The sequence below is a fragment of the Neofelis nebulosa genome, chromosome 7 (genome assembly GCF_028018385.1).
Source record: "Neofelis nebulosa isolate mNeoNeb1 chromosome 7, mNeoNeb1.pri, whole genome shotgun sequence".
NCBI lineage: Eukaryota > Metazoa > Chordata > Mammalia > Carnivora > Felidae > Neofelis > Neofelis nebulosa.
In genome coordinates, this window is record NC_080788.1 from 23,501,065 (window position 1) to 23,526,121 (window position 25,057).

General features: G+C 38.0%; 1 protein-coding gene across 1 annotated transcript; it reads right to left on the minus strand.

Moving 5' to 3' along the window:
* Positions 1-384: 384 nt before the first annotated feature.
* NDN (necdin, MAGE family member) lies at positions 385-2,055 on the minus strand. The gene has a single exon (XM_058736851.1). It carries the CDS (start codon positions 1,937-1,939, stop codon positions 965-967), a length of 975 nt encoding a protein of 324 aa, XP_058592834.1. The 5' UTR covers positions 1,940-2,055; the 3' UTR covers positions 385-964.
* Positions 2,056-25,057: the final 23,002 nt, after the last annotated feature.

A 25,057-nucleotide genomic window follows, 5' to 3' on the forward strand; every position in this document is an offset into this window, starting at 1 on the left:
AGGCTGTTTTAAGTATTAAAGACAAAGAGAAAATATACATAAAGGACTTTAGCACAATGCCCCATTTTTAAGTGCCCACAAAAGTCAGCTAATTTTAATAAAATGTAGAAAATGTAAGAAAGGAACTGTAAATATCAACCCTTGTTTCTATGTGATGTGATTATGAACATTTTTGCTTTGTTTTTACACTTTTCTGTCTTTGTCAGTTTTGAGATGAACATGTAAGTTACATTTTTAAAAAAACTTCACACATTTATGAGTAGCGATAGAGCAGTGATTTTCCCACCCTATTAGATGAAATTACCATATTTGTACAGTTGGTACAATGTCTCATTCCCAATCCATACTACAGTACTAAAAAGATAGAGTACGCTTTTCCAAAAATGATTGTATCACAAGAATCTTTAATGTTTACTTTAAAGTTTACTCATGGTGGGGTTGTATTTGTGTTTAGTAAACTGTGCCAAGTGCCCACATCGAGGTCGTTTCAGTTCACATCACTGCACTCCACATGGATGTTTACTGTGCCCAGCGAGGTCATAAAGAGGGGGACCTTGACTCTCCTCTTGGTTAGGCCAGCTTTACTGGTGAGTTCTTCCAAACTCTCCAGAAGTAGTCTACCTAATACACATCATCCGTTCCATATAAAAGAATAAGATGGAAAATTTCTCAATGTATTTCATAAGTTTAGCACGTCTCTGGTACAAAAATTCAAGAAAGGTAGCACAAAAGCGAAAGCACCAACTGAGCTTACTTATAAACAAACATGCATAAATCCTGCACACTATCTAATAGTACTGAACTGAATACAACATTGCATTAAAAAGTATAAAAGCACTGTACTGAAAACTTAAAGTTACACGTGAAATACTGCACTGTAAATCCTGAATACTCTATTGTCCCACCCCCACCCCTCCACCGCCCTGGTGAGGGTCAGAAACCATTAATCTGCCTCCAGACCTTGCTAGTCCTCGGAGACACTGCTGCGGGGGCAGTGGGCAGTGGGATCAGCCTCCCGCAGAGCTCTGGCCTCCTCCAGAGCCTCTCTGTATCGGGAAGGCCAGGCCTGGGGGTCTTTCTTAAAGACCCTGGCCAGGAACTCCATGATTTGCATCTTGGTGATTTCACGGCTGGCACGGGAACCCCAGAAGAACTCGTACTCAGGTGGCTCAACGTGGGGTACGCGCTGGTATTTCAGGTAATTCTGTTGGACGAACTCCTCGGTGATGAGCTTTCTCACATCTCCAAAGGTGGAGTGCTTCTTCCAGGGCCGCAGCCCCAGAATGCGCAGCACGTTCCAGACGGCACTCTCTCTTGCACCGCGACCCTTCACATAGATGAGGCTCAGGATCATCAGCAGGAGGCCTGTCATAGGCATACGGTTGCTCAGCGCCACCCTGTCCAGCTCCTCCGGCTCAAGCGCTTTGACAAGCGAAAACTCCATCGTGTGCAGGCTAGTCAGCCTCAGGTGTAGCCCGAACACTCGTGCGAGGATGAGGCTGGTGCGTCTGAGAATGCTTCTGCACCATTTCTTGTAACTGCCGATGACATCCTTCACCATGTCTGGGAACCAGATGATCATTCTCTTCTGATCCTTGACCAACACGTACCACATGAGCTCGTGCGCCTTCTGCACCAGCTGGGCCGGGGCTGGCGGCGCTGGGCCAGGCTGGGCCGCTGGGGCTTGGTGGGCGCGGCCTTCCTCCGCAGCCTGCTGCAGGGCCTTCGGGTCTCCCTCCTCGCTTGGGGCCTGGGGCGGAGGCGAAGCCAGCGGGGCTTCGATCGGGCCTAGAGGAGGGCTCTCTGGCGCTGCGAGGGTCGCGGCCTGAGACGCGGGCTGGGAGGGCCCCCCGGGGACCCCAGGACTGATGTGCACCTCGGAGTTGGAAGCCTGGGGTGCAGAGTCAGGGTCACACACATCCTTACTTTGTTCGGACATAACGGCTCCCTCTGACAAGGGCAGGGCCTTTGCGTCCAGGAGCTCTTCGAGCCTGCGCTCCCTCCGCGGACTCCTGGAGAGGAAGTGCGCGTTGCTGCGCGCGGCGCCTTCCGCAGCAGCCGGGCGGGGCGGGGCGGCGGCGGGACCCGCCACTGCGCTTGCGCGTCCGCCGGCTGAAGGCTTGACCGCAGCAGGGGGGTGGGGCAGGGCTGGGAGCCCGACGGGGCGGTTGTGATTTGAGGCCCCACAGAAGTAGTGGGGAGCACCCTGAAATGGGGCAGCAGTGACCCGCAGTTGTCCCCTTTGAGCTGAGGAGGTGATGGGAAGGAGGGGAGGGAGATGCAAGAGCACTGGAGAAGGAGCGCTAGAAAGTTTGAGTATAGATGGTAAGTTAAGTTTCTAAGATAAGTTTCTTCAGTTTTTTGGGAAATGTTTAATTGGGTGTATGCAGAATCAGGGTAGATATAAAAGTCCCAGAGAAAGTTCTAGGCTGGTGTGTAAACTTGAGTTTTGTGACAATGAGTGTGAGACTTTAAACCAAGAGAAAGATCGGGATTGCCCAACAAAAAATGTAAACTGAGAAGAGGTTGGCACAGATTCTAATCCTCAGAAATACCGATAAAAATTGGTGGAGTCTCTGCTACACGGGGAGGTTATAAAATGAGAAATGCAGAATTTAATGAATCCATGTGCAAACAAAACTTTCTTGGATATGATAAACGAATGACATTGCTAGTGTTTTCACGGTCATTGATTTTGGTTTAAGTTTTCTTTTACTTCCCTCGGTTCACTTTGATTTCCTTTTAATTTTTCCATTAAGAACCCATCACACAAAGATTGTCATGTTCATTAGAACAACCTTTTTCCTTATCTGCCCAGCACCCTCCCATCCCTAATGACAAAACTTCTTCTTGTCATGGGATCCCACCCCTACCCTCAGAAACTGGCTGGTCCTATTTGGAAGCCGCACCCAAATCGCTTCCAACTCTTTTTTTTTTTTTTTTTTAACATGGGTCCCCTAAAATCATAACTGGCAATATCTCTCATGACCAAAGAGATGCAACATATTTATGGTCGTGTGTGTGTGTGTGTGTGTGTGTGTGTGTTGTTTTCTGCTGGTTTTTTTTTTGTTTTTTTTTTTTGTTTTTTTGGTTTTTTTGTTTTTAATTTCAGAGAACAGATCCACACTGAGCAAAAATGAAATTGACACTCCCAGGGAAGCAACTATGAAGAAAGAGGTGGCTGTAAAAGCCTCTGAATCCAGGGTTTCTAAGGCTGATAAGGATCCCTGGTCTGAGCCAATGTGGTCCTTCAGCTCTTCCTGGGTTTCCTCAAGGGAACAGCTTCTTCAATATGTGCTGTCTTGAGTCTGTTATTTAAGCATATTTAACGTATTGTCTTGACATTTCCAGAGTCCTCTTTGTATTTACTTGTATCAACTTTCTCATTTCACACTTTATTTTTTTTCCCAAGAAGATTGGCTTGGAATTGTTTTCATATTATTTTTCTATCTTTGGATTTTCATGCTTGCTTCACCTTTGGCAAGACAATGCCTCCAGTAGATCTCCTTAACCTTTCATTTCACAGGGGTAATTCCTACAGATCATTCAGATATGCCTTAGTTGGACTTTTTCCTATTTATCATTTTCTTTTTATTTAATATATGGATTTCTATTTTTAATACATTTTACAGAGTTGTGTCAGTTATATTTGTTGTTTTATTATTTTAAAATGGCTATTGAATCAACTTACTGCCCTTATTCATCTTAGAACAATCCTCATTTTATCTCCATTAGTTTTCTTCTTTTTTCTTTTTCTTAAATTTGGATTTTTTGCGGGTTAACTATTTGGCTTAACTAGTTCATTTAAGGTATTTAAAAAATTAAGCTTATATATTTATTTTGAGAGAATGAGAGAGAGTGTGAACATAGGAGGGACAGAGAGAGAGAAGGAAAGAGAGTATCCCAAACAGGCTCCTTGCTGTCAGTGCAAAGCCCAACTAGGGGCTCGAATGCACAAACCATGAGATCATGAACTGACCCAAAATCAAAAGTTGGACGCTTAACTGACTGGGCCACCCAGGCATGCCTAGGGTATTTTTAATAATGAAAATGTTGGAGTCTATTATTTAAATCTCAGCTCAGCTTTGGTTATGAGCCATAAGTTTTGCCATTGTGAGGTTATGAAAATTACATCCTCATATTTCATCTTTCTAGATTTAATAGATTCATGAAGTTAAATTGCAAGTTTGGGCACAAAATTATAAATCTATAAAACACATATAAAAAGTATGAAAGCAATTTTAAAAACAATTATAAAAATATATGAGCTCCTGCAGTATATCCTGCTTCAGTGGGATATCAGAGTTCTGACCAAAGAGTTTGCTTGGGTTTCAGTTGCTGCCTGAACTGGAATGGGCCTCATTCTGGTGAAGGTGCCCATGGCAAACAATGGTCACCCATCTCTACCACAGCTCACTTCACACCCTACTTCTGACAGGAGGGTTGTTTAATACTGTACCAGTGCCTGTGTATTATGACCTCTGTGAAGGAGGATGCTCAGAGGGTTTAAAGAATCAAAACTGATTCTCAAGTCTGAAACCATGTACAGGGTAGACCCCTAGTGCTGTTCACTCTCAAATCCCAAGTGTTAGCATTGTCTTTCCAGAAAATAGTATGCTGAAGAGACTCAATTTCCTATCAAGAAGAAACTTCAATGGGGGAGGGTAAGAAAAAATAAAGCTTGGGGTAGCCTTTAAGTAGAAAAAGTATACCTGCACATGTGTCATGGAAGGAGTCAGTAGCTTGATAGGTACCTAATAAGGTGCCTACCCATAAACCAGACATGCATATCTTCAGAATGATAAGAAAAAGGAACGATGACACAATAGGAAAGATGAGGAAGTGAATATATATGGGACATCCACAATTTCCTTAATTTAAGGGTCAAGATTTGGAGCTGTAACTCCAGTGATGCTCTGAGAATGTTGAGGATAACTTAGGCTTTCTGGGTGTCTCCAGGGTCAGACCTATTTGATATGGGCAATGAGTTCTTTCAGGCCTACATTTTAGAAGCAAAAGCCTGAACTTTACAAAATATCCTCAAATAAATCAATGAATGGCTACTCTTTAAATCAAGATTCTGTAAGTAGAAGTTCCATGGACGTATGAAATGTATGGAGGAAATTATAACATTCTGGTACAGATACTTTTGCTGGTGGGATACTTCAGACTCTGTAATGTGGAACACATTACACAGCTGTGGAATAGGCTGTTCTTGGCAGACTCTGGAGTAGGAGGAGAAGCCTGTCCTGGCACTTGTTTCCATAGTGAACAGAGGAAGGGGGGTCATTCCAGAGCTTCCAGTGGACAGCACGCATGCTCACAGTGAAGAGGCCCAGAGGCCCCAAATGAAATGTGAATCCTTCTGGCTCTTTCCTGTCAACATAGGCAGCAACCTCCACCTTGGAGCCCCCATTTGGGCCCCAAATGCCTTGCAGGCCAAGGAATTGAAACAGAGAACTCACATTAATGTGTTCAGCAAATATTGAGCAATGACTATCATGTGCCTGAAAGATTTGCATTTTAGAAAAGTAGCTCAGTCTGAGGGGGAAACAACTGGACTATTTGGCAGGTTGGCCCTTTGTGTTAGAAAACAGTAAGTGAGGACAGGAAGTGCTGCTTTCCACGGTTGGGAAGGGGGAAGGGACCACAACCCTGCTGTCTCATCTTCTTTAGTCTCCCAAGGGTGACACTGCACATGCCTGTCCAACTGAGGCCCAAGAACACTCATTGAACGGGAGACCTTCTAGTCCTTCCCAGACCCACAATACAGCCTGCCAACTCTCAGGGACTAACCAGGTTAGGATAATCTTTTAGGAAGATCAACTGGAATCAGAGTTAAGGCTTGAGTTGGAGGTAGGTGGACAGGGAGAGACAGACAAACCAATTAGGGGACCTTTTGGAGGACTCCTCTTGACAAAGGATGATGGCTTGAATTTCATCTTCATTCTGCAACTATTAAAGTCTACATTTCAGGCATTGTACCTGGGGTTATAATGAGAAGGAGAGATGTGATCTCTGCAATCTGTACTGAATGGAAATGGTGGAGAAAAAAGATCATAAACAAACAATTGATAAATTATTATTATGCATAATGATATGGCATAACATACTGCGAAGAGCCACAATGTTGTCACAGAGCATAGAACAGAGGAAACTTTTGTTCATGAAGGATGCCAAGGAAGACATAAATAATAAGAAAATGTAAGAGAGACTGTGAATATCAGGATTGTGTCTTGGGGGTTGTCTGAGATGGAGCACTGCCTTGTGGCTAGGATATGGGGGCACCACCTCCTGAAACTATCTGTAGATAACTACCTGAGGGAAGAAAGTAGACATGACAAGCAGATATCTGGATATATATATCCAGATATATGAGGATATATGATCTCCATATATCTGGATATATATATCCAGATATATGAGACCTATATATAGGTCTCATAAAAGATGCCTGGGCTAAAAAGATAAGTTTGGAAGATAGAGATGGTAATAACATCACCCTGAGAGAATGTCTAGAGCAAGGCTCTTCAAAGAGAACCATCTATCATAAGGACAGGATAATTTTTCATTATGTGAAATTATGTGATAATCTTTCATTATACATACCACAAAGATTCATACCTCTGTCCCCTTCACACATGTATAAATGACTTCCAGACATGGGAGCAACAAAAATAAAGTGTAAGAAAAGAAAAAAAAATGCACACCTTCCCTGTACACTGCCAAAAGCCCTTTTATGGGCAGTACAGTTTTCTAGTTGAGAACCACTGAAAATGACAAGCAGGGAGGAGTGAAGAAAGACAGATCCAACCAGCAGGTCCAGGTCATATAAGCCTCTTTCCAAGCTATCATATGACTTTCCTCATGGGATCTATTTCTAGGACATATTAAAATAGATTATTCATGTTCAACAATTATCTTGAAGATAAATCCTATTCGTTCAGACCCTGGGTTCAAGTTTGTGGTGTTTAATTCTTTTTACATGTTGCTGAACTTAATCTGCTGATACTTTGTTGAGGATTCTTGTGTATGTGTACATCAGGGGTATTTGTCTGTCAGTTTTTTGTACTGTGTTTATCTGGTTTTGATATCAGGACATTAGAGTCTTATAAAATTATCTGGAGACTATTCCTTCCTCTTCTATTTTATGAAAGAACATGTGTAGAACTGGTTTTATTTCTTTTTTAAGTGTTTGGTAGATTTTTTTTGTGTGTGAAACCATCAGTACGTAGAGATTTCTTTTTCAGATGGTATGTAACTACACATTCAATTTATTTAATTTGTTGTATGTCTATCAGATTCTTTTTTTCAGTTTGATGAGTTTTGGTACTTTGTAGTTCAAAGTTGGTTCATTTCATCTAAGTTGTCAATTTTATGTGTGTAGTGGTGTTTGTAGTATTCCCTGTTACCTTTTTTCATGTTTATTTATTTTTGAGAGAGAGAGTAAGAGAAAGAGAGAGCAGGGAGGGGCAGAGAGAGAGGGAGACAGGATCTGAAGCAGGCTCCACACTGAGAACAGGGAGCCCAATGCGGGATTCGAATTCACAAACCATGAGATCATGACCTGAGCTGAAGTTGGATGCTTGACTGACTGAGCCACCCAGGTGCCCCCTCCTATTATCCTTTTAATGATCCACTTATCTACTAAGTCCACTGTTGGCTTCCTCACCTATACTGATAACACACACACACACACACACACACACACACACACACAGGCCACAGCTATTCTTCCAGAGAGACCCTTTGGTCTTCAGTGTACACAAGGGACCCTGGGGAAAGCCAGTAACTCTCTGTCAGCATCTTGTCAAATATTTTGAAAATGTCTCTTTCACCAACTGTTGCCTAAAAGTTAAGGTTTCCTGTGGTCCTGCTGGACATGTTTTATGTTGCTTTCTCTTCTCACCCTATGTCCTCTGAAAAAACACCATCTACCAGAGCTTGAAGCTGGCATCTATACACTGATGAGTCCCAAATTTATTCCTTTAGTCTAAAATGTCTCCGCTATGGTCTAGAACTGGATATCCAAATGCTTAAAGGACATCTTAACATTATGACTTTGATCTTTAAATTCAGTTTTCTGCATGTTCAGTTGTCTGTATGTTCTTTATTTCACAGTATGTAAAATAACTGTCTACTCAGGATCCCCAGGAAAAAAAAAATAAATGCCATTGATCGGTTTTCTTTATCTCTTGTATCCAATTAATCACACAGTTCTTGCCTTCTAAATGCCACCATTATACATCTCTCAACATGACACTTCTTTTCCACTGTTCTTTCTCACCTGGATTACTACCATGGATTTCTAATGCATCTTCTCACTTATGTATTTATTCACTACAGTTTATTCTCCACACTGAAACCAGTACATTTTCTGAAATTAAAATCTTCCCCCATTTCAGTTTCCTTGCGCTACTGAAACAAATTACTACAAACTCGGTGCCTTAAAAGAATAGAAGTTTATTCTTCTGTGGCACCTGAAATCTGAAATCAAGGCATGGCCACACTCCTAGGGAAGGAAGCTTCCTTTAGGAAGCTTTAGGAAGCTTCCTTGCCTCTCCCATATTTTGGTGGCTCCTGGCATATTTTGGCTTGTGTCAGAACAATTCCAATCTCCACCTCCATCTTCACACAGATGTTCACATCGCTGCCTCCCCAGTGTGTCTCTGCTGTTCTCCTTTCTCCTATAAATATATCATTCATTACATTGAAGGACTATTCTAAATCCAGGATGATCTCATCTTAAGATATGAACATATTCATATTTGCAAAGTCATTTTTTTTTTCTATATTAGGTAACATTTACAAGTTTTGGGGATTAGGGAATGGATATCTTTTGGAGGCCTATTTTTTTTTCAGCCTAGCACAGGGGTCAATAATATGTTAAGAAAGTTGAGAATCCAAGTATTGTACTAGTTTGAGAAGTAGAGAGATAATATACATACTTGGGAAAAAATTAATGGAAGAAAGAATGTTTGCAAAACTCTTTTCTTCCAGAAAGATGATTTAAATATTGTATAGAATGAGTACCTAGGGATTTACAGGAGCCACATTCCAAGACAATAAAGATGGCAAATGCTGCTGGATAAAGTCCAAATCTAGCATTTCTCTTTACTCCTTGGTGTCTACTACTGGAGAGTCATATTGATCCACAATTGGCTGGTCTCAAGATGAAAGGAGTTCACTGTTTTGTTTTTTTCTTTTAATATTTCTTTGACATCATTTTTTCCTAAGCTTATTTATTAATTTTTAGAGAGAGAGAGAGAGCATGCACATGTCGGGAAGGGACAGAGGGAGAGGAAGAGAGAGAATCCCAAGCAGGGTCTGCACTGACAGTGCAGACAGTGCAGCCAAATCAGAGACCAATGTGGGGCTCACACTCACAAACCATGAGATCATAACCTGAGCCGAAGTTGGACGTTTAACCGACTGAGCCACCCAGGCACCCCAGGAGTTCACTGTCTTAGTATCATTAGGTCACATTGGCTCTCTTGAGGAGTCCCGTGGGAAATAGCATCAGCCCTCACTTATCCACTGATAAATTAAGATCTTACATTCAGGTACTAACTCTGGAATAAGGAAGGCTCTTCATTTCATAAAGATGGGACCCAATAATCCTCATTGCATTGGAATTCTTAGTTGTTAGAATGACTACTTTCACCTACTCACATTAATTGCCTGGAATTAATATACATAATTACATAATTATATAAAATTATGTAATTTTTATAATTATAGCTTTACATTTCCCCTTCTACTAATGTTCCAGTTAAATAAGTAAATAAGCCCCACTTAACTTTAGATTTTTTATCAAGTTTTTATTTAAATTCCAGTTAGTTAACATACAGTGTAATATTAGTTTCAGGTATAGAATTTAGTGATTCAACACTTACATACAACAGCCAGTGCTCATCTCAACAAATGCACTCCTTAATCCCCATAACCTGTTTAAACCTTCCCCCCCCCCACCTACCCCCCTGTAAACTTCAGTTTTTTTCTCTATAGTTAAGAGTCAGAGCATGGAATGTTTTCCCATTTCTTTGTGTCATCTTCAATTGATTGGAAGCAAATATAGTGTTAAAAAGTTTATAATACCCAATAGAATCTACACATTTAATGTAATCCTTACCAAAATACCACCAGCATTTTTTCAGACCTAGAAAGAACAATCATAACATTTGTATGGAACTACAAAAGAACCCAAACAGCCAAATCAGTCTTGAAAAAGAAACGCAAATCTGGAGCCATCCCAATTCCGGACTTCAAGCTAGTTTACAAAGTTGTAGTTACCAAGACAGTATGGTACTGGAATAAAAACAGGTCAATGGAACAGAATAGAAAATCCAGTAATGGACCCACAGCTATATGGTCAACTAATCTTTGACAAAGCAGGAAAGAATATCCAGTGGGAAAAAGACAGTCTCTTCAACAAAAGGTCTTGGGAATACTGGGCATCAGTATGCAAAAGAATGAAACTGGACCACTTTCTTACATCATACAACATGGATGTATTAAATACCTAAATGTGAAACAGGAAACCATCAAAATCCTACAGGATAATACAGGAAGCAACCTCTTTGACCTTGGCCAGAAACTTCTTACCAGATACGTCTCCAGAGGCAAGAAAACAAAAGCAAACATGAACTACTGGGGCATCATCAAGATAAAAATCTGTGCAGTAAAGAAAAGAATCAGCAAAACTAAAAGATAAACTTTGGAATGGGAGAAGAAATTTAGGAATATCTGATAAAGTGTTAGTATCCAAAATGTATAAAGAATTTATCCAACTCAACACCCAAAAAAACCCAATAATCCAATTAAAAATGGGCAGAAGCCATGAATAAACCTTATTCCAAAGAAGACAGCCAGGTGGCTAACAGACTCACGAAAAAATGCTCAACAACACTCAGAATCTGGGAAATACAAATCAAAAATACAATGAGATATCACCTCATACCTGTCCAAATGGCTATAATTAACAACGCAAGAAACAACAGGTGTTGCTGAGGATGCAGAGAATGGGGAACCCTCTAACACTGTTGGTGGGAATGCAAACAGGTACAGCCACTGTGGAAAACAGTATGGAGTTTCCTCAAAAAGTTAAAAATAGACATACCCTATGACCCAGCAATTGCACTACTAGGCATTTATTCAAAGGATACCAAAATACTGATTTGAAGGGGACACTTGCATCCTGATGTTTATAGCGACATTATCAACAAGAGCTAAATGATGGAAAGAGCCCAAATGTTCATCTACTAATGAATGGATAAAGAATATCTGTGTGGTGCACAGCTCAGAGCCTGGAGCTTGCTTTGGATTCTGTGCCCCCCTCTCTCTCCACCTCACCCCTGCTTGTACTCTGTCTCTCTCTTTCAAAAAATGAATAAACATTTAAAAAATTAAATCTTGCAGTTTGCAACTATGTGGATGGAGCTAGTGTGTTAAGTGAAATAAATCAGAGAAAGACAAATACCATACAATTTCACTCATATGTGGAATTTAAGACACAAAACAGAAGAACATAGAGGGAAGAAAAGAAAGAGAAGCAAATTATAAAACACTCTTAACATAGAGAACAAACTGAGGGTTGCTGGAGGTGAGATGAGTGGGGAGATGGACTAAATGGGTGATGGGTGTTAAGGAGGGCACTTGCTGGGATGACCACTGGGTGTTATGTGTAAGTGATGAATCACTTGGTTCTAATCCTGAAACAAATATTACAATATTTGTTAACTAACTAGAATTTAAATATAGACTTAAAACAATAAACAAGCAAATAAGTATATAAACAAATAGTCTATTTCTTGGTTTTCCTCTCTTTTTCTCCCCATGTTCATTTCCAATATAGATTTTACATGCCATCTCCCCATGGAGTCAGAGCACATAACCCTCTCATTACATCAATGTATTCATTAACCAGGATGCTCTACTGAGCTTCAGTGTCAAAAGGTTTTTTTGGGGGGGTTTCATGGTAGGCATGTATACTTAAATCATTGGCCACATGATTGATCTCAGTCTCCAGCCACCCTTCCCACCCTGGATGTCTGGAAACTGAAAATTCCAATCATCTAATCATGTGATTGATCTTTCTAATAACCAGCCCTTATTTTGAATTTATTTATTAGCCCACCGTACTTCATTAGAATACTAAACACACTCCATCACTCAGGAAATTACAAGGGCTTTTGAAGTTATGAACCATAAATCTAGAACAAGGTCTGAATAAATTCTTAATTGTACCATAGTCTCTGACAAGACAATTTGAGCAGTGTATCCTCACTCCCTTCCTGGTACTCTAGTTTCCTCTATTTTATGTCTGCTGCAACCCTTTTTGTATCAAACTCTACACTCCAGGAAAAGCTGAAAAGAGGCTTTACTGCTTAGAAGACAGGGGTCCAGAACCATAATTTTCCCTCCAGGGTATTAAGACCCTGACCATTCATTATGTGGGTGAGTAAAGAATGCCTATAGATACCATTTTTTTTCAATTTATTTAAATTCAAATTAGTTAACAGAGGCACCTGGGTGGCTCATTAGGTTCAGTGTCCAACTCTTGACTTCAGTTGAGGTCATGATCTCATGGTTTGTGAGCTCAAGCCCCACATAGGGTTCTACACTGACAGCACAGGGCCTGCTTGTGATTCTCTGTCTCCCTCTCTTTCTGCCCCTCCTTCTCTTTCTCAAAATTAAATAAGTAAACTTAAAAATAAATAAATACATACATACATACATACATACATACATACATACATAAATACATAAATAAATTCAAGTTAGTTATCCTCCAGTGTAGTCTTGGCTTGAGAGAACCCAATGATTCATCTCTTACATATGACCCCAGTGTTCATTCCAAAAAGTGCCCTCCTTAATGCCCATCACCCATTTAACCTATCCTCCCACCCACCTCCCCTCCAGCAACCTTCAATTTGATCTCTGTATTTAAGAGTCTCTTACGGTTTGTTTCCCTCTGTGTTTTTATCTTATTTTCCCTTCCCTTCCCCTATGTTCATCTGTTGTGTTTCTTAAATTACACATATGAGTGAAATCATATGATATTTGTCTTTCTCTGACTGACTTATTTCACTGAGCTGAAATCAAGTCAGACACTTAACTGACTGAACCACCCAGCCACCCATAAAGATTTTATTTTTAAGTAATCTCTACACCCAACATGAGATTCAAACTCACAATCCCAAGATCAAGATTCGCATGCTTTACTGACTGAGCCAGCCAGGCATCCCTAGCCTTTTAATTTTTTTAATAATATTGTTTGAGAGCAAAATGTTTTTACATTAAGTCCAATTTACCACTTTGTTCTTTAAGAGATTGTGCATTTTGATGCCACAGTTAAGACATGTTTTTAGGTGACACCTGGGTGGCTCAGTCGGTTAAGTGTCTGACTTTTGATTTCAGGTCATGTCATGATCTCACAGTTTGTGAGTTCAAGTCCTGCATTGGGCTTTGCATTGACAGTGTGGAGCCCAGTTGAGATTCTCTCTCTCTCTGCCTCTCTCCTCCTTGCATGCTCTCTCTCTCTCTCTCTCAAAAAGAAATAATTTTTTAAAAGATAAATGTTTCTTTAACCTACATTATTTTCCTTGTTTTTTCTTCTAGAAGTGTTAAAATATTAGGTTTAATTTGGTTTACATTTGCAATGTAAATGCCATAGTTTATAATTATGAATTTAACTCTAATTTTGTATAACCCAGAAGTAATCAATTGCCATAACTTCTGTCATAAGACTCTTTTTTCAAAACTGAATTGCTTTGCAACTTTGCCAAAATTCAGTTATTCATATATGTGTCATTCTATTTATGGACTTTCTATTTTGTTCCATGATCTATCTACCTATCTTACATTAATACCACATTGTCTCAACTAATATTATATTATCATAATTCTTATAATGAGATACCATTAGGGTTCCATCTTTATTCTTCCCTTTCAAGGTTTTTTTTAACTATCCTAGGTTTTGTTTTTGCATTTTAATGGGAATTTTAGAAACAATTTGTTAATTTCTACCAATATATCTGCTATGATTTTAATTGGGATCATGTAGAATCTGCCAATAATTTGGGGATAAATTACAAATAATATTGAATCTTCTGACACACAGAGCTGGTATATCTCTACATTACTTAAGTCTTCCTTAATTTCTTCCAGCAATACTTTGTAAATTTTAGTTTTTAGGTCTCTAAAGATTTTTGTCAAATTTTTCACTATTTACTTCATGATTTTTGATCCTATTACAATTTTTTTCACTTCAATTCAATTTTTTCTTTGCTAATCATATATATAAATACAATTAATTTTTTAAATATTGATCTTGTACCCAGCCATCTTAGGTATAATACATAATAGGACTGTGTGTGTGTGTGTGTGTGTGTGTGTGTGTGTATGTTCGCGCACTGCATGCGCGCATTTGTACTTCCTCAGCTCTTATCCATTAATGATCCTGTCATTTGAGAATGAGAAAAATATTTTTATGTCTAATCTGTATGTATATTTCTTTTTCTTGCTTTGTTGAACTGGCTAGAATCTCCAGTAGTGATATTAGACATACTTGTGTTGTTCCTAATCCTACAAAAATAATGCAATTTTTCTCTGTTAAGTATCATGCTTTCCTGCACTATTGAGATGATAATTTGGGTTTTTTTTTAACCTTTGTGTTTTTACGTTATTACCATTGTGAATTATAAATTGATTTTCAGATATTAGGCAAAACTTACAAATATATTTCTCTTAGGAATCTTTCAGTTGATTCTAACAGTTTTTTTTTTTAATTTTTTTTTTCAATGCTTTTTATTTATTTTTGGGACAGAGAGAGACAGAGCATGAACGGGGGAGGGGCAGAGAGAGAGGGAGACACAGAATCGGAAACAGGCTCCAGGCTCCGAGCCATCAGCCCAGAGCCTGACGCGGGGCTCGAACTCACGGACCGCGAGATCGTGACCTGGCTGAAGTCGGACGCTTAACCGACTGCGCCACCCAGGCGCCCCGATTCTAACAGTTTTATTAGTCAGAAGGACTTTGACTCAAAATCCCACTTGTTTAAAATATATACAAATATTCAGATTATATATTTCAGGAGTGAGGTTTGGGATTTTATGCCATTCAAGAGATTTGTCTGTTAGTACTTTGTGAAATTTATTAATATAAAATTGTTCCTCATACTCTATTTTGCCCTTTTACTACTTTATGAAATTGTAGCGTTCCCTCCTTTGTTCTTGATATTAGTACTTTGTATTTTCTCTCTTTTGATTCTGAGAAATTTAGTTAGAAAATTTCTCAATACTGTTGATCTTTTCAAAGAATCAAGGGTTTTTTTTGTTGTTGTTTCATTGATATTCTCAATTTTTTCTCCATTTTCAATGTCTTGACATTTATTATTTCTTTTTCTACTTAGATTATAATTTGGTCTACCTTTTCTGTTCTTTTAAGCTAGAAGATGAGATTAATAATTTGAGACGTTTCTTGTTTATAATATATGCATTTAATCCTATACATTCCCCCCTAAGTACTTGTTCAAAAACATCTCACACATTTTGATGTTTCCTCATTTTGAATTTTTCTTCAAAACTTAGAAGTATGTTATTTAGTTTTTAAATATCTGGGGATATTGCAGAAATCATTAAGTTGTTGATTCCTAATTTAATTCCTTTGTGGTCAGAGAATAACACATTTTGTGTTTCTTGAATCCTTTTAAATACAATGAGGTGGGGTTTTTTTGTTTTTGTTTTGTTTTTGTTTGTGTTTGTGTTTTTTTTTATGGCCCAGGATATGGTCTACCCTGCACAGATGTTACATATGTACTCAAAAAGAATGTATATTCTGATGTTATTGGGCTGCTTGTCAAATCAGTGTCCATTAGGTCAATTTGGTTTATAGTGTTAAACTGTCTCATACCTTTGCTAATTGTCTGTCTAGTTGTTATAGCAATTATTAAGAGAAATATTGAAATTGCCAACTATAATTGTATTTCTATTTATTGCTCCTTGCAGATCTGTTTTAAAGTCATTTATTTTGAACTCTATACTTAGGCATATGCATGTTTAGTACTAGTATGTCTTCTTGATGAATATTTCCTGTTATATTTATGAAATGATATGGAAATGTTATTTGCTCTAAAATGCACTTTGTCCAATATTGGAATAATCAACACAGTTTTCCTTTACTTAGTGTTATCATAGTATATATTTTCTACCCTTTTACTTTTAACTCATTACTGTCTTTATATTTAAATACATTGTAGGTAAACTGTAGGACAACCTTGCTGCTATGTCAAACTGACAATTTACACATTTTTGGTTTTGATTTTTTTATTCAAGTATAGTTGAAATACAATGTTACATTAGTGTCAAGTGTACAATAGTGATTCGACAACTCTATGTGTTATGCTATGCTCATCACAAGTGTAGCTACCATCTGTCACCATACAACATTATTACAATAGCATTGGTTGTATTCCATATGCTGTGCTTCTCATCCATGTGAGTTATTCATTCCATGACTGGAAAGCTGTACCTCCTAATCCCCTTCACTCATTTTGCCCACTCCCACCCTCCCCTCTAACAACCACCAGTTTGGTTTTTGTACTAATTGTGTTTTTCTGCTTTTATGTATTTATTTGTTTACTCACTTTTTTTAAGATTCTGCATATAAATGAAATCCTATGGTATTTGTCTTTGTCTAACTTATTCACTTAACATAATATCTTCTAGGTCAATCCATGTTGCTGCAAATGGCAAAATCTCATTCTTTTTATGGGAGTATACGTTGGAAATATATCTTAAATGTTCTCTAGACAGTCATTTATCAATGGTCACTTAGGTTGCTTTCATATCTTGGCTATTGTAAATAACGCTTCAATAAACATAGGGGCACATATATATTTTTAAATTAGTCAGGGGGATTGAAGGGATTCCTATTTATGGAATTACTGGATTTTATGGTATTTCTGTTACTTATTTATTTAGGAAGCTCCATACTGTTTTGCACAATGGCTGCATTGATTTACATTTCCACCAACAACACATGGGGGTTTCTTCACATCCTTGCCAATGCTTCTTGCTTCTTGTCTTTTTGATACTACACATTCAAATAGGTAAAGGTGATAGCTCATTGTGGTTTTGATTTCCATTTCCCTGATGATTAATGATGTTGAGTATTTTCATATACATGTTGGCCATCTATAGGTCTTCTTTGGAAAATGTCTATTCAGATTATCTGCCCACTTTAATTAGGTTATTTGAGGTTTTTTTTTTTTTATGTATGTGTTGAGTTGTATCGAATCGTTATATACTTGTGATATTAACCCCTTATCAAATATAGCATTTGCAAATATCTCTTCCCATTCAGTAAGCTAACTTTTTGTGCATTTTTTTTTAAATTTTGGTGTAGTCCCAATAGTTTATTATTGCTTCTTTTCCCCTTGCCTCAGAAGACATATCCAGAAAAATACTGCTATGACCAATGTCAAAGAGATAACTGCCTATGTTTTCTTCTAAAAGTTTTATGGTTTTAGGCCTAACATTTAGGTTTTATTATGAAATAATCTACAGAAGAGTAGCAAATATGGTACAGAACATTTCTGTATACTCTTTCTTCTGTTTCCATTAAAGGTTAACATTCTTAAGTGTGGCATATTTATCAAAACTAAGAAATTAACAATGATGTAGTACTATTAATAAAGCTACAGACTTTATTTTTATTTTTATTTCTTCTAATGTATTCTTTCCATTCCAGAATCTAATCCAGAATACCACATTGCATTAGTCATCATATCTACTTAGTCTCATCCAACCTGTGGTGCTTTCTAATATTGTTCCTTATGAATGTGACACTTTGGAAGGGAACTGGTGAGGCATTTTGAAGAATATCCATCCACTTAGATTTACTTATTTGTCTGATGTTTTCTCATGACAATCTTTGGTTGTGAATTTTTGGAAATGACAACATAGAAGTAATGTGTCCTTTTTACCACATTATATCAGAGTATATATGATATACATGTTAAGTTACTATTTTTTCCCTTTACATTTATAAGAAGAAAATCACAGTGGTGCCTGGATAGCTCAGTTGGTTAAGCCTCCCACTCCTGATCTCAGCTCAGCTGTTGATCTCAGGGTCATGAGTACATGCCCCACATAAGTAGGCTGTGAAGCCTACTTTTAAAAAAAGAAGAAGGAAATCACTAATTCCAGACTGTACTCAAGATGAGAGGAATTAAATTTCCCCACTTACTGGAGGGAGTAACATACACAAAACAAAACAAAACGAAAAACAAAGGACACCCAACATGTGTGAATATATATTAAAATAACCAGTGTCCTAACTAGAGAAATTGGGCAAGAAAAAAGTTAAAACTCATCCAAACAGAAAATAACAAAGTAAAATTCTCTCTTTTTTCAGATAGCATAATCTTACATACATAGATTGTATGGCTCCACCAAGAAACTGTTAGAACAAATGCAGTAAAGTTGTAAGATACAAAATCAACATATAAAAATTTATTGCATTTTTATACACTGACAATAAATGATGAACTATCTGCAAATGAAATAAGGAAAACAATACTATCAATGATAGTATCAAAAACAATACAATAATTAGGAATTAAAATTAATCGAGGTGAAAGATGCATACACTAAAGGCATTAATGAAAAAAATGAAGACACACATAAGTGGAAATATATTCTATACTTATATTAATGGATTGGAACAATTAATATTGTTAAAATGTCCATATATCCAAACCATTCATAGATTCAGTGTAATCTCTGTCAAAATCTCAATGCCATTTTTCACATAAATAGAAGAAAATAATAGTAAAATTTATATGGCATCACAAAAGACTACAAATAGCTAAAGCAATCTTGAAAAAGAGACACAAAACTGGACACATCACATTAAATTTAAGACTATAGTATAAAGCTATAGTAATCAAAACTCCATGGTACTGGCATAAAAGCAGACAAATAGATCAATTAAACAGAATCAAGAACCCAAAAATAATCCAATGCATATGCAGTCAATTAATATTCGACAGGGAAGCCATAAATACTCAGAGGTAGTTTTTTCAATTAATGGTGCTGGGAAAACTGGACATTCACATGTGAAGAAGAGGGAGAGGAAGAAGAAGAAGAAGAAGAAGAAGAAGAAGAAGAAGAAGAAGAAGAAGAAGAAGAAAGAAAGAAGAAAGAAGAAGGAGGAGGAGGAGGAGGAGGAGGAGAAGGTGGCGGAGGAGGGAGGAGGAGGAGCGGGAGGAGGAGGAGGGGAACTTGCCTCGCATCTTATACCACTAACAAAAATTAACTCTTAATATATTAAAGACTTAAGTGTAGGGTCCAAGATGGTGAAGCTGTAGAAGAAAACATAAATAAATAAACTCTTTGACGTTGGTCTTGAACATTATTCTTTTGGATATTACACCAAAGCATAAGAACAAAAGCAAAAATCAGTAAATGGGATGAGATCAAACTAAAAATATGCACAGCAAAATAAAGAAGGGAATATTATCCAGCCATTAAAAAAGAATGGAATTCAGCCATTTGCAATGACATGCAAATGACATGGATGGAGACAGAGAGTATAATGCTGAGCAAAATAAGTCAGAGAAAGACAAATATCTTATGATTTTACTCATATGTGGAATTTAAGAAACAAAACAATTCCTGCTGGAGAGAGAGAGAGAGAGAGAGAGAAACCAAGAAATAGACTGATGGTTACCAGAGGGGAGTTGGGTGGGAGGGATGGATAAAATAGGTGATGAAAATTAAGGAGTGCACTTGTATGTATGGAATTGTTGAATCACTATATTGTACACCTGAAACTAATATAATACTGTATATTAACTATACTGGAATTTTAAAAAGTTAAAAAAAACAATAAACCAATAAACACATAACTTCCAGAATGAGGGAAAATGCAAACTATTTATCTGATAGGGTGTTAATATTCAAAACATATGTTAGTCTTACAACTCAATAACAAAATATCAAATAGTATTAAAAAATGAGCAAAGGACCCAAATAAACATTTTTCCCAAATAACATATACAGATGGCCAACAGGTACATGTGTATTTAACATCACTAGGCATCAGGAAAATGCAAATAAAAACTTCAATGAAATATCATCACACACGTGTTAGAATGACCATTATCAAGCAGTCAAGATCTAAGTGTTAGCAAGGGTGTGGGAAAAAAAAAAAAACAGTCCTTGTGCACTTTTGGTGGGAATGCAATTTGGAATATCCACAATGGAAAACACTGGACGTTACTCAAAAAACTAAAAATGGAATTAGTAAATAATCTGTTAATCCCACTTCTGAATATGTGTCTGAAGGGAAAGGAATCACTGTCTTGAAAATACATCTGTACCACTGTGTCCATTACAACATTGTTCACAATAGCCAAGACAAGGGCAAAAATCTAAGTTTTCATCAGTATATGAATGGATAAAGAAAATGTGGTATATGAATATGATCAAATATTATTCAACCATGGAAAATAATGAAATTCTGATATTTATGCCAGCATGGATGAACACTGAGGGCATTATACTAAGTGAAATAACAGAGAAGGATAAGTTCTTCATGAACTCACTTATATGTGGAATGTAAACAAACAAAAAAGCTGAACTCATAGAAACTGAAATTAGAGTGGTGGTTACCAGGGCTGGGGGTAGAGAAAATGAGGGAATGTTGATCAAAGGGTACAAACTTCCCTTTATAAGATAAGTAAATTCTGGGGATCTAGTATATAGCACATGGAATGTAATCTCTATATACTTGAAAGTTGCTTAGAAAGTAGACCTTAAATGTTCTCACCACAGAAAATGTAGTGATGTGCGGTTAAGGATATGTTGACGTTATTGTGTGTATATCATTTTACAATATGTATGTATATGAAATCATCACATTGTACCCCTTAAACTTACACAATGTTATATGTTAATTATATCTCAAAAAAACTGAAAAGATAACCACACTAAGACAGAAAGGTTATTTCAGCCTGTGTCGAATAGCTTGTTATCCTGTTTCTCTTTAAAATTTCACCCAGTGATTTTAGAATTTTTCTTGAATCTTGCCTGCAGAACTGTTTATTGTGATGGCCTAATGGTGATTTTTTTGTTGTCCCTGATCCTTATACATCCACTAATTAGAATTCTTCTGTGAGTTAAGATTTGTCCTTTATTTTTAATTTATTTATTCAATCATGTTTTTATATCAGTATGGACTCATGAACACCTATTTTGTCTCTTGGGTTATAAATTAATACTAGTGTAATATATTTTGCTTTTCAAATTATTCCACATTTGGTTCTTGCCAGCTCTTTTAGTTTGCCTTCAATGTTTTGTGTGTGCATGCATGCATATGTGTATGTGCGTGTGTTTATTTTTTTTATTTTTTCATGTTTATTTATTTGTTTTAAAAGACAGAGAGCAAGAGGGGGAGAGACAGAGAGGGAGGGAGAGAGAAAATTCCAAGCAGGCTCAGTGCTGTCAGCACGGAGCCCTATGCGAGGCTTGATTCCAAGAACCATGAGATCATGACCTGAGCCCAAATCAAGAATCGAATGCTTAACCGACTGAGCCACCCAGGCTCCCCTATTTTTAAAAACTTGACACTACTTTTCCTTTTCTATTGAAGAATAATTTACATAAAATATTCCACTAGTCTCAGGTATGCAACATAGTGATTCAGTATTTATGTACATTATGAATAGTCACCACAATAAATCTATCTACCATTTCTCACCATACAAAGTTGTTATAATATTACTTTCTTTTTTCTTTTTTTCAATCTTTTATTTAAATTCCAGTTAGTTAACATACAATTAATATTAGTTTCTGGTGTAGAAATTAGTGATTCATCATTTACAAATATGTCAAAATGCTCTATAACCACAGTTAAGCATTCCGTTTCTTCAATAAATACTCCTTTGATTTCCATAAGTTTTTGGTTAAATTCTAAAATTTTGAAAATGTTGATTCTCTCAGGTTTTTTTTTTTTTTACCAGTTTTAATGGTTGTTTCAGTGGAAGACATAATACTCCAGCTCCCTACTCTGCAAATTCAATGAAATCACTTCCATCAGTCAGCTTTTGTATGCCTGAAAAAGTCTTTGTTTTACTTATTTTTGAAAGCTTTCCCCCTCCCTGTTTGTACAAAATTCTATGTTAATAGGTTTTTCTTTGTTTAGTACTTTAAAGGTTTTGCTACACTGTTGGAAACAGTGTATATGCTGTCATTCTTATCTTTTTCCTATTTATGTAATGTCTTTTTCTTTGTTATTAAATTTTCTCTTTGTCCATTGGGTTTGGGTGTTTTGATTATGAGGTACATTAATGTAGTATTCTTTTAAGTTTCTTGTTCTTGGGTTTCTTAAGCTTCTTGGGATTGTCACTTTGAAAATTTTTCACCATTACATTTTCAGTTTTTTGGGGAACACAATATGTATTTACAATATATCATTATGCTGCTTGAAATTGTCTCACAGCCCACTGATTTTATTTTATTTTTGAGAGAGAGAGGGTGTGAGTGGGGGAGAAGGGCAGAGGGAGACGAGAGAGAATCTTTTCTTTACAAATTTTTAAATATTTATTTTTGAGAGGCAGAGACAGAGCATGAGCATGAGCAGGGGAGGGGTAGAGAGAGAACGAGACAGAATCCAAAGCAAGATCCAGGCTCAGAGCTATTGGCACAGAGCCCAACACAGGCCTCAAACCCTAAACTATGAAATCATTACCTAAGCCAAAGTTGGATGCTTAACCGACTGAGCCACCCAGGTGCCCTGAGAGAAAGAGTCTTAAGCAGACTCCATTCTTAGCATGGAGCCCAACACAGAACTCAATCCCACGACCCTGGGATCATGATTTGAGCTGAAGTAAAGAATCAGGCACTCAAGTGACTGAGCCACGCAGGCTCCCTGCCTACTGATTTTTTTTTTTTTAATCTCTTTTCTCTATGGTCAATTCTGTTACATTTTCCTCTTTCTTTGCATGTCTGGTATTGAGTGATAGACATTTTGAACGTTATCTTCTCAGAACCACTGTTCAATCTCTATATTCTTGATTAGATATTCTGGAATTTAGTTAAGTTACTTAGATGTTTAAGACTTGTTAGGATGGGTCAGATCAGCGCTCTTTGAAAGCTAATTATTCTCTGCAACTGAAGAAAACCCTCTTGTGTATTCTGCCAAATGCTCCATGAATTATCAGTTTTTCCAGTATAATTGGTAAGAAGAAACATTATTCTTGGAGTTGGTGGACAGCATGGTGGGCATCTATAATGGACCTTCAACCAGGTGTAAATCAAGCCTGAAATGATTGGCTACCACCTGGGTGAATTCTCCATCACCTAAGAAAGTCCTGAAGCAAGTCGCATCCAGCCACCCACTCCTGGTTAATCCCCTTCAAGTAGCCTGAAAGAAATGTTTATAACAAATCACTGTGAAGTATGAGGTTTTCTGAGGGTTTTGGACTCCTGTGATTAGATTGTACTCACTGGATAATTGAGGATAACCTCCCATCTCAAGTTCTCGAGTTAAGATGGAGGAGAAGTAAGGGGACACTGGGTTTTCCTCCTCCTTCAAACACAGCTGTATTGAAGTCAGATTACGTAGAACACCCAAGAAATCTATTGAGTGGCAGAAGGATCTCTACAGTTGGAGGGAGACAGTCTAGATGTGAGGTGCCTAGATGTGAATTGGAAGAGAGAAAAACAGCAGTGCAGTGGAAGGGAGGAAACCCTTTTCATGGAGAGACAAAAGGGAGAGAAAGAGAGAGGGGTTGAGCTAGTGTGGCATGGAGCTAGCACAAGAAGAAAACCTCTCTGGACCATGGACTGGGAATTGAGAAGTACTGAGTGTCTCAGTTCTTTTTCTGCAAACAAACTCTGGTGCTCAAGCTCTGAGGTTTTGGAAGTACATGATTTTTTCCAAGGCATAGCTGTGGCAGGCAATCCTGGGGAGAAGGGAGCTGACCCCAGAGCACATAGTGTGGTGTAGAAATTCCCGGGGTGCACTGGGAGAGAACATTCCCCTTTCTGGAGTACTGTTGGAGGAGAGTTTATTGCCTCCCCAAGGTCAAAAGACTCCTGCAGGTGCCAGCCAGTGGCCTTTCATCAAAAGAGGAGAAGCTTTACTCAGGAAGAGAGGAGCAGATCCATGATGTGCCAGGTCTTTTAAGACTTTGGGTTTTGAATCCCAGCTGTGCCTCAAAGAAAAATGCAGGAGCATTGTGTTACAGGGCAAGCGGGCTGTCTTCACTATTCTGTAAAGGCTTCTTGAACAGTAGGGGTTGATATCCACAGAATGGGGAAAAGAGATAGGTATGACACCATTTTTGCCCCAAAACCAACACTTTGGGACTTCAGAGAGCAACACAGATGCCCCCAGTGGAGGCAGGACCCACTTACCCCAATCCCTACATCTCCTTGCCTGGGAACTGCTTATTGCCTGGGGCAAGACTGACTTTGAGCCATTGCACCCAACCTCTTTTTTTTTAATGTTTATTTATTTTTGAGAGAGACAGAGACAGACAGAGACAGAGCACAAGTAGGGGAGGGGAAGAGAGAGAGGGAAACACAGACCCTGAAGCAGTCTCCAGGCTCTGAACTGTCAACACAGAGCTGATGTGGGGCTTAAACACGTGAACTGTGAGATTATGACCTTAGCTGACGTCAGATGCTTAAACTGACTGAGCCACCCAGGTGCTTCAACCCAGCCTCTTCTCCAGACTGGTATAGCCAGCACCCCCAGGCACCAACAGACAACTTTTTCCCTTTTTTTCTCTTTTTTTTTTCTTTTGGAAACAGGCTCATAGCCTTATAGTTTTTGATTCTCTGTTTTTTGTTATTGTTTTGCTATTTGTTATTGCTATTGTTCCCTTTCTTTTTCTCTCTTCTTGGGATATTTCTCCTCACTCACTTTTTTCCCCCAGGGTTACTTCAACAAACAAATTGGGGCGCCTGGGTGGCTCAGTTGGTTGAGTCTGACTTTGGCTCAGGTAATGATCTCATGGTTTGTGGGTGTGAGCCCCGCGTCGGGC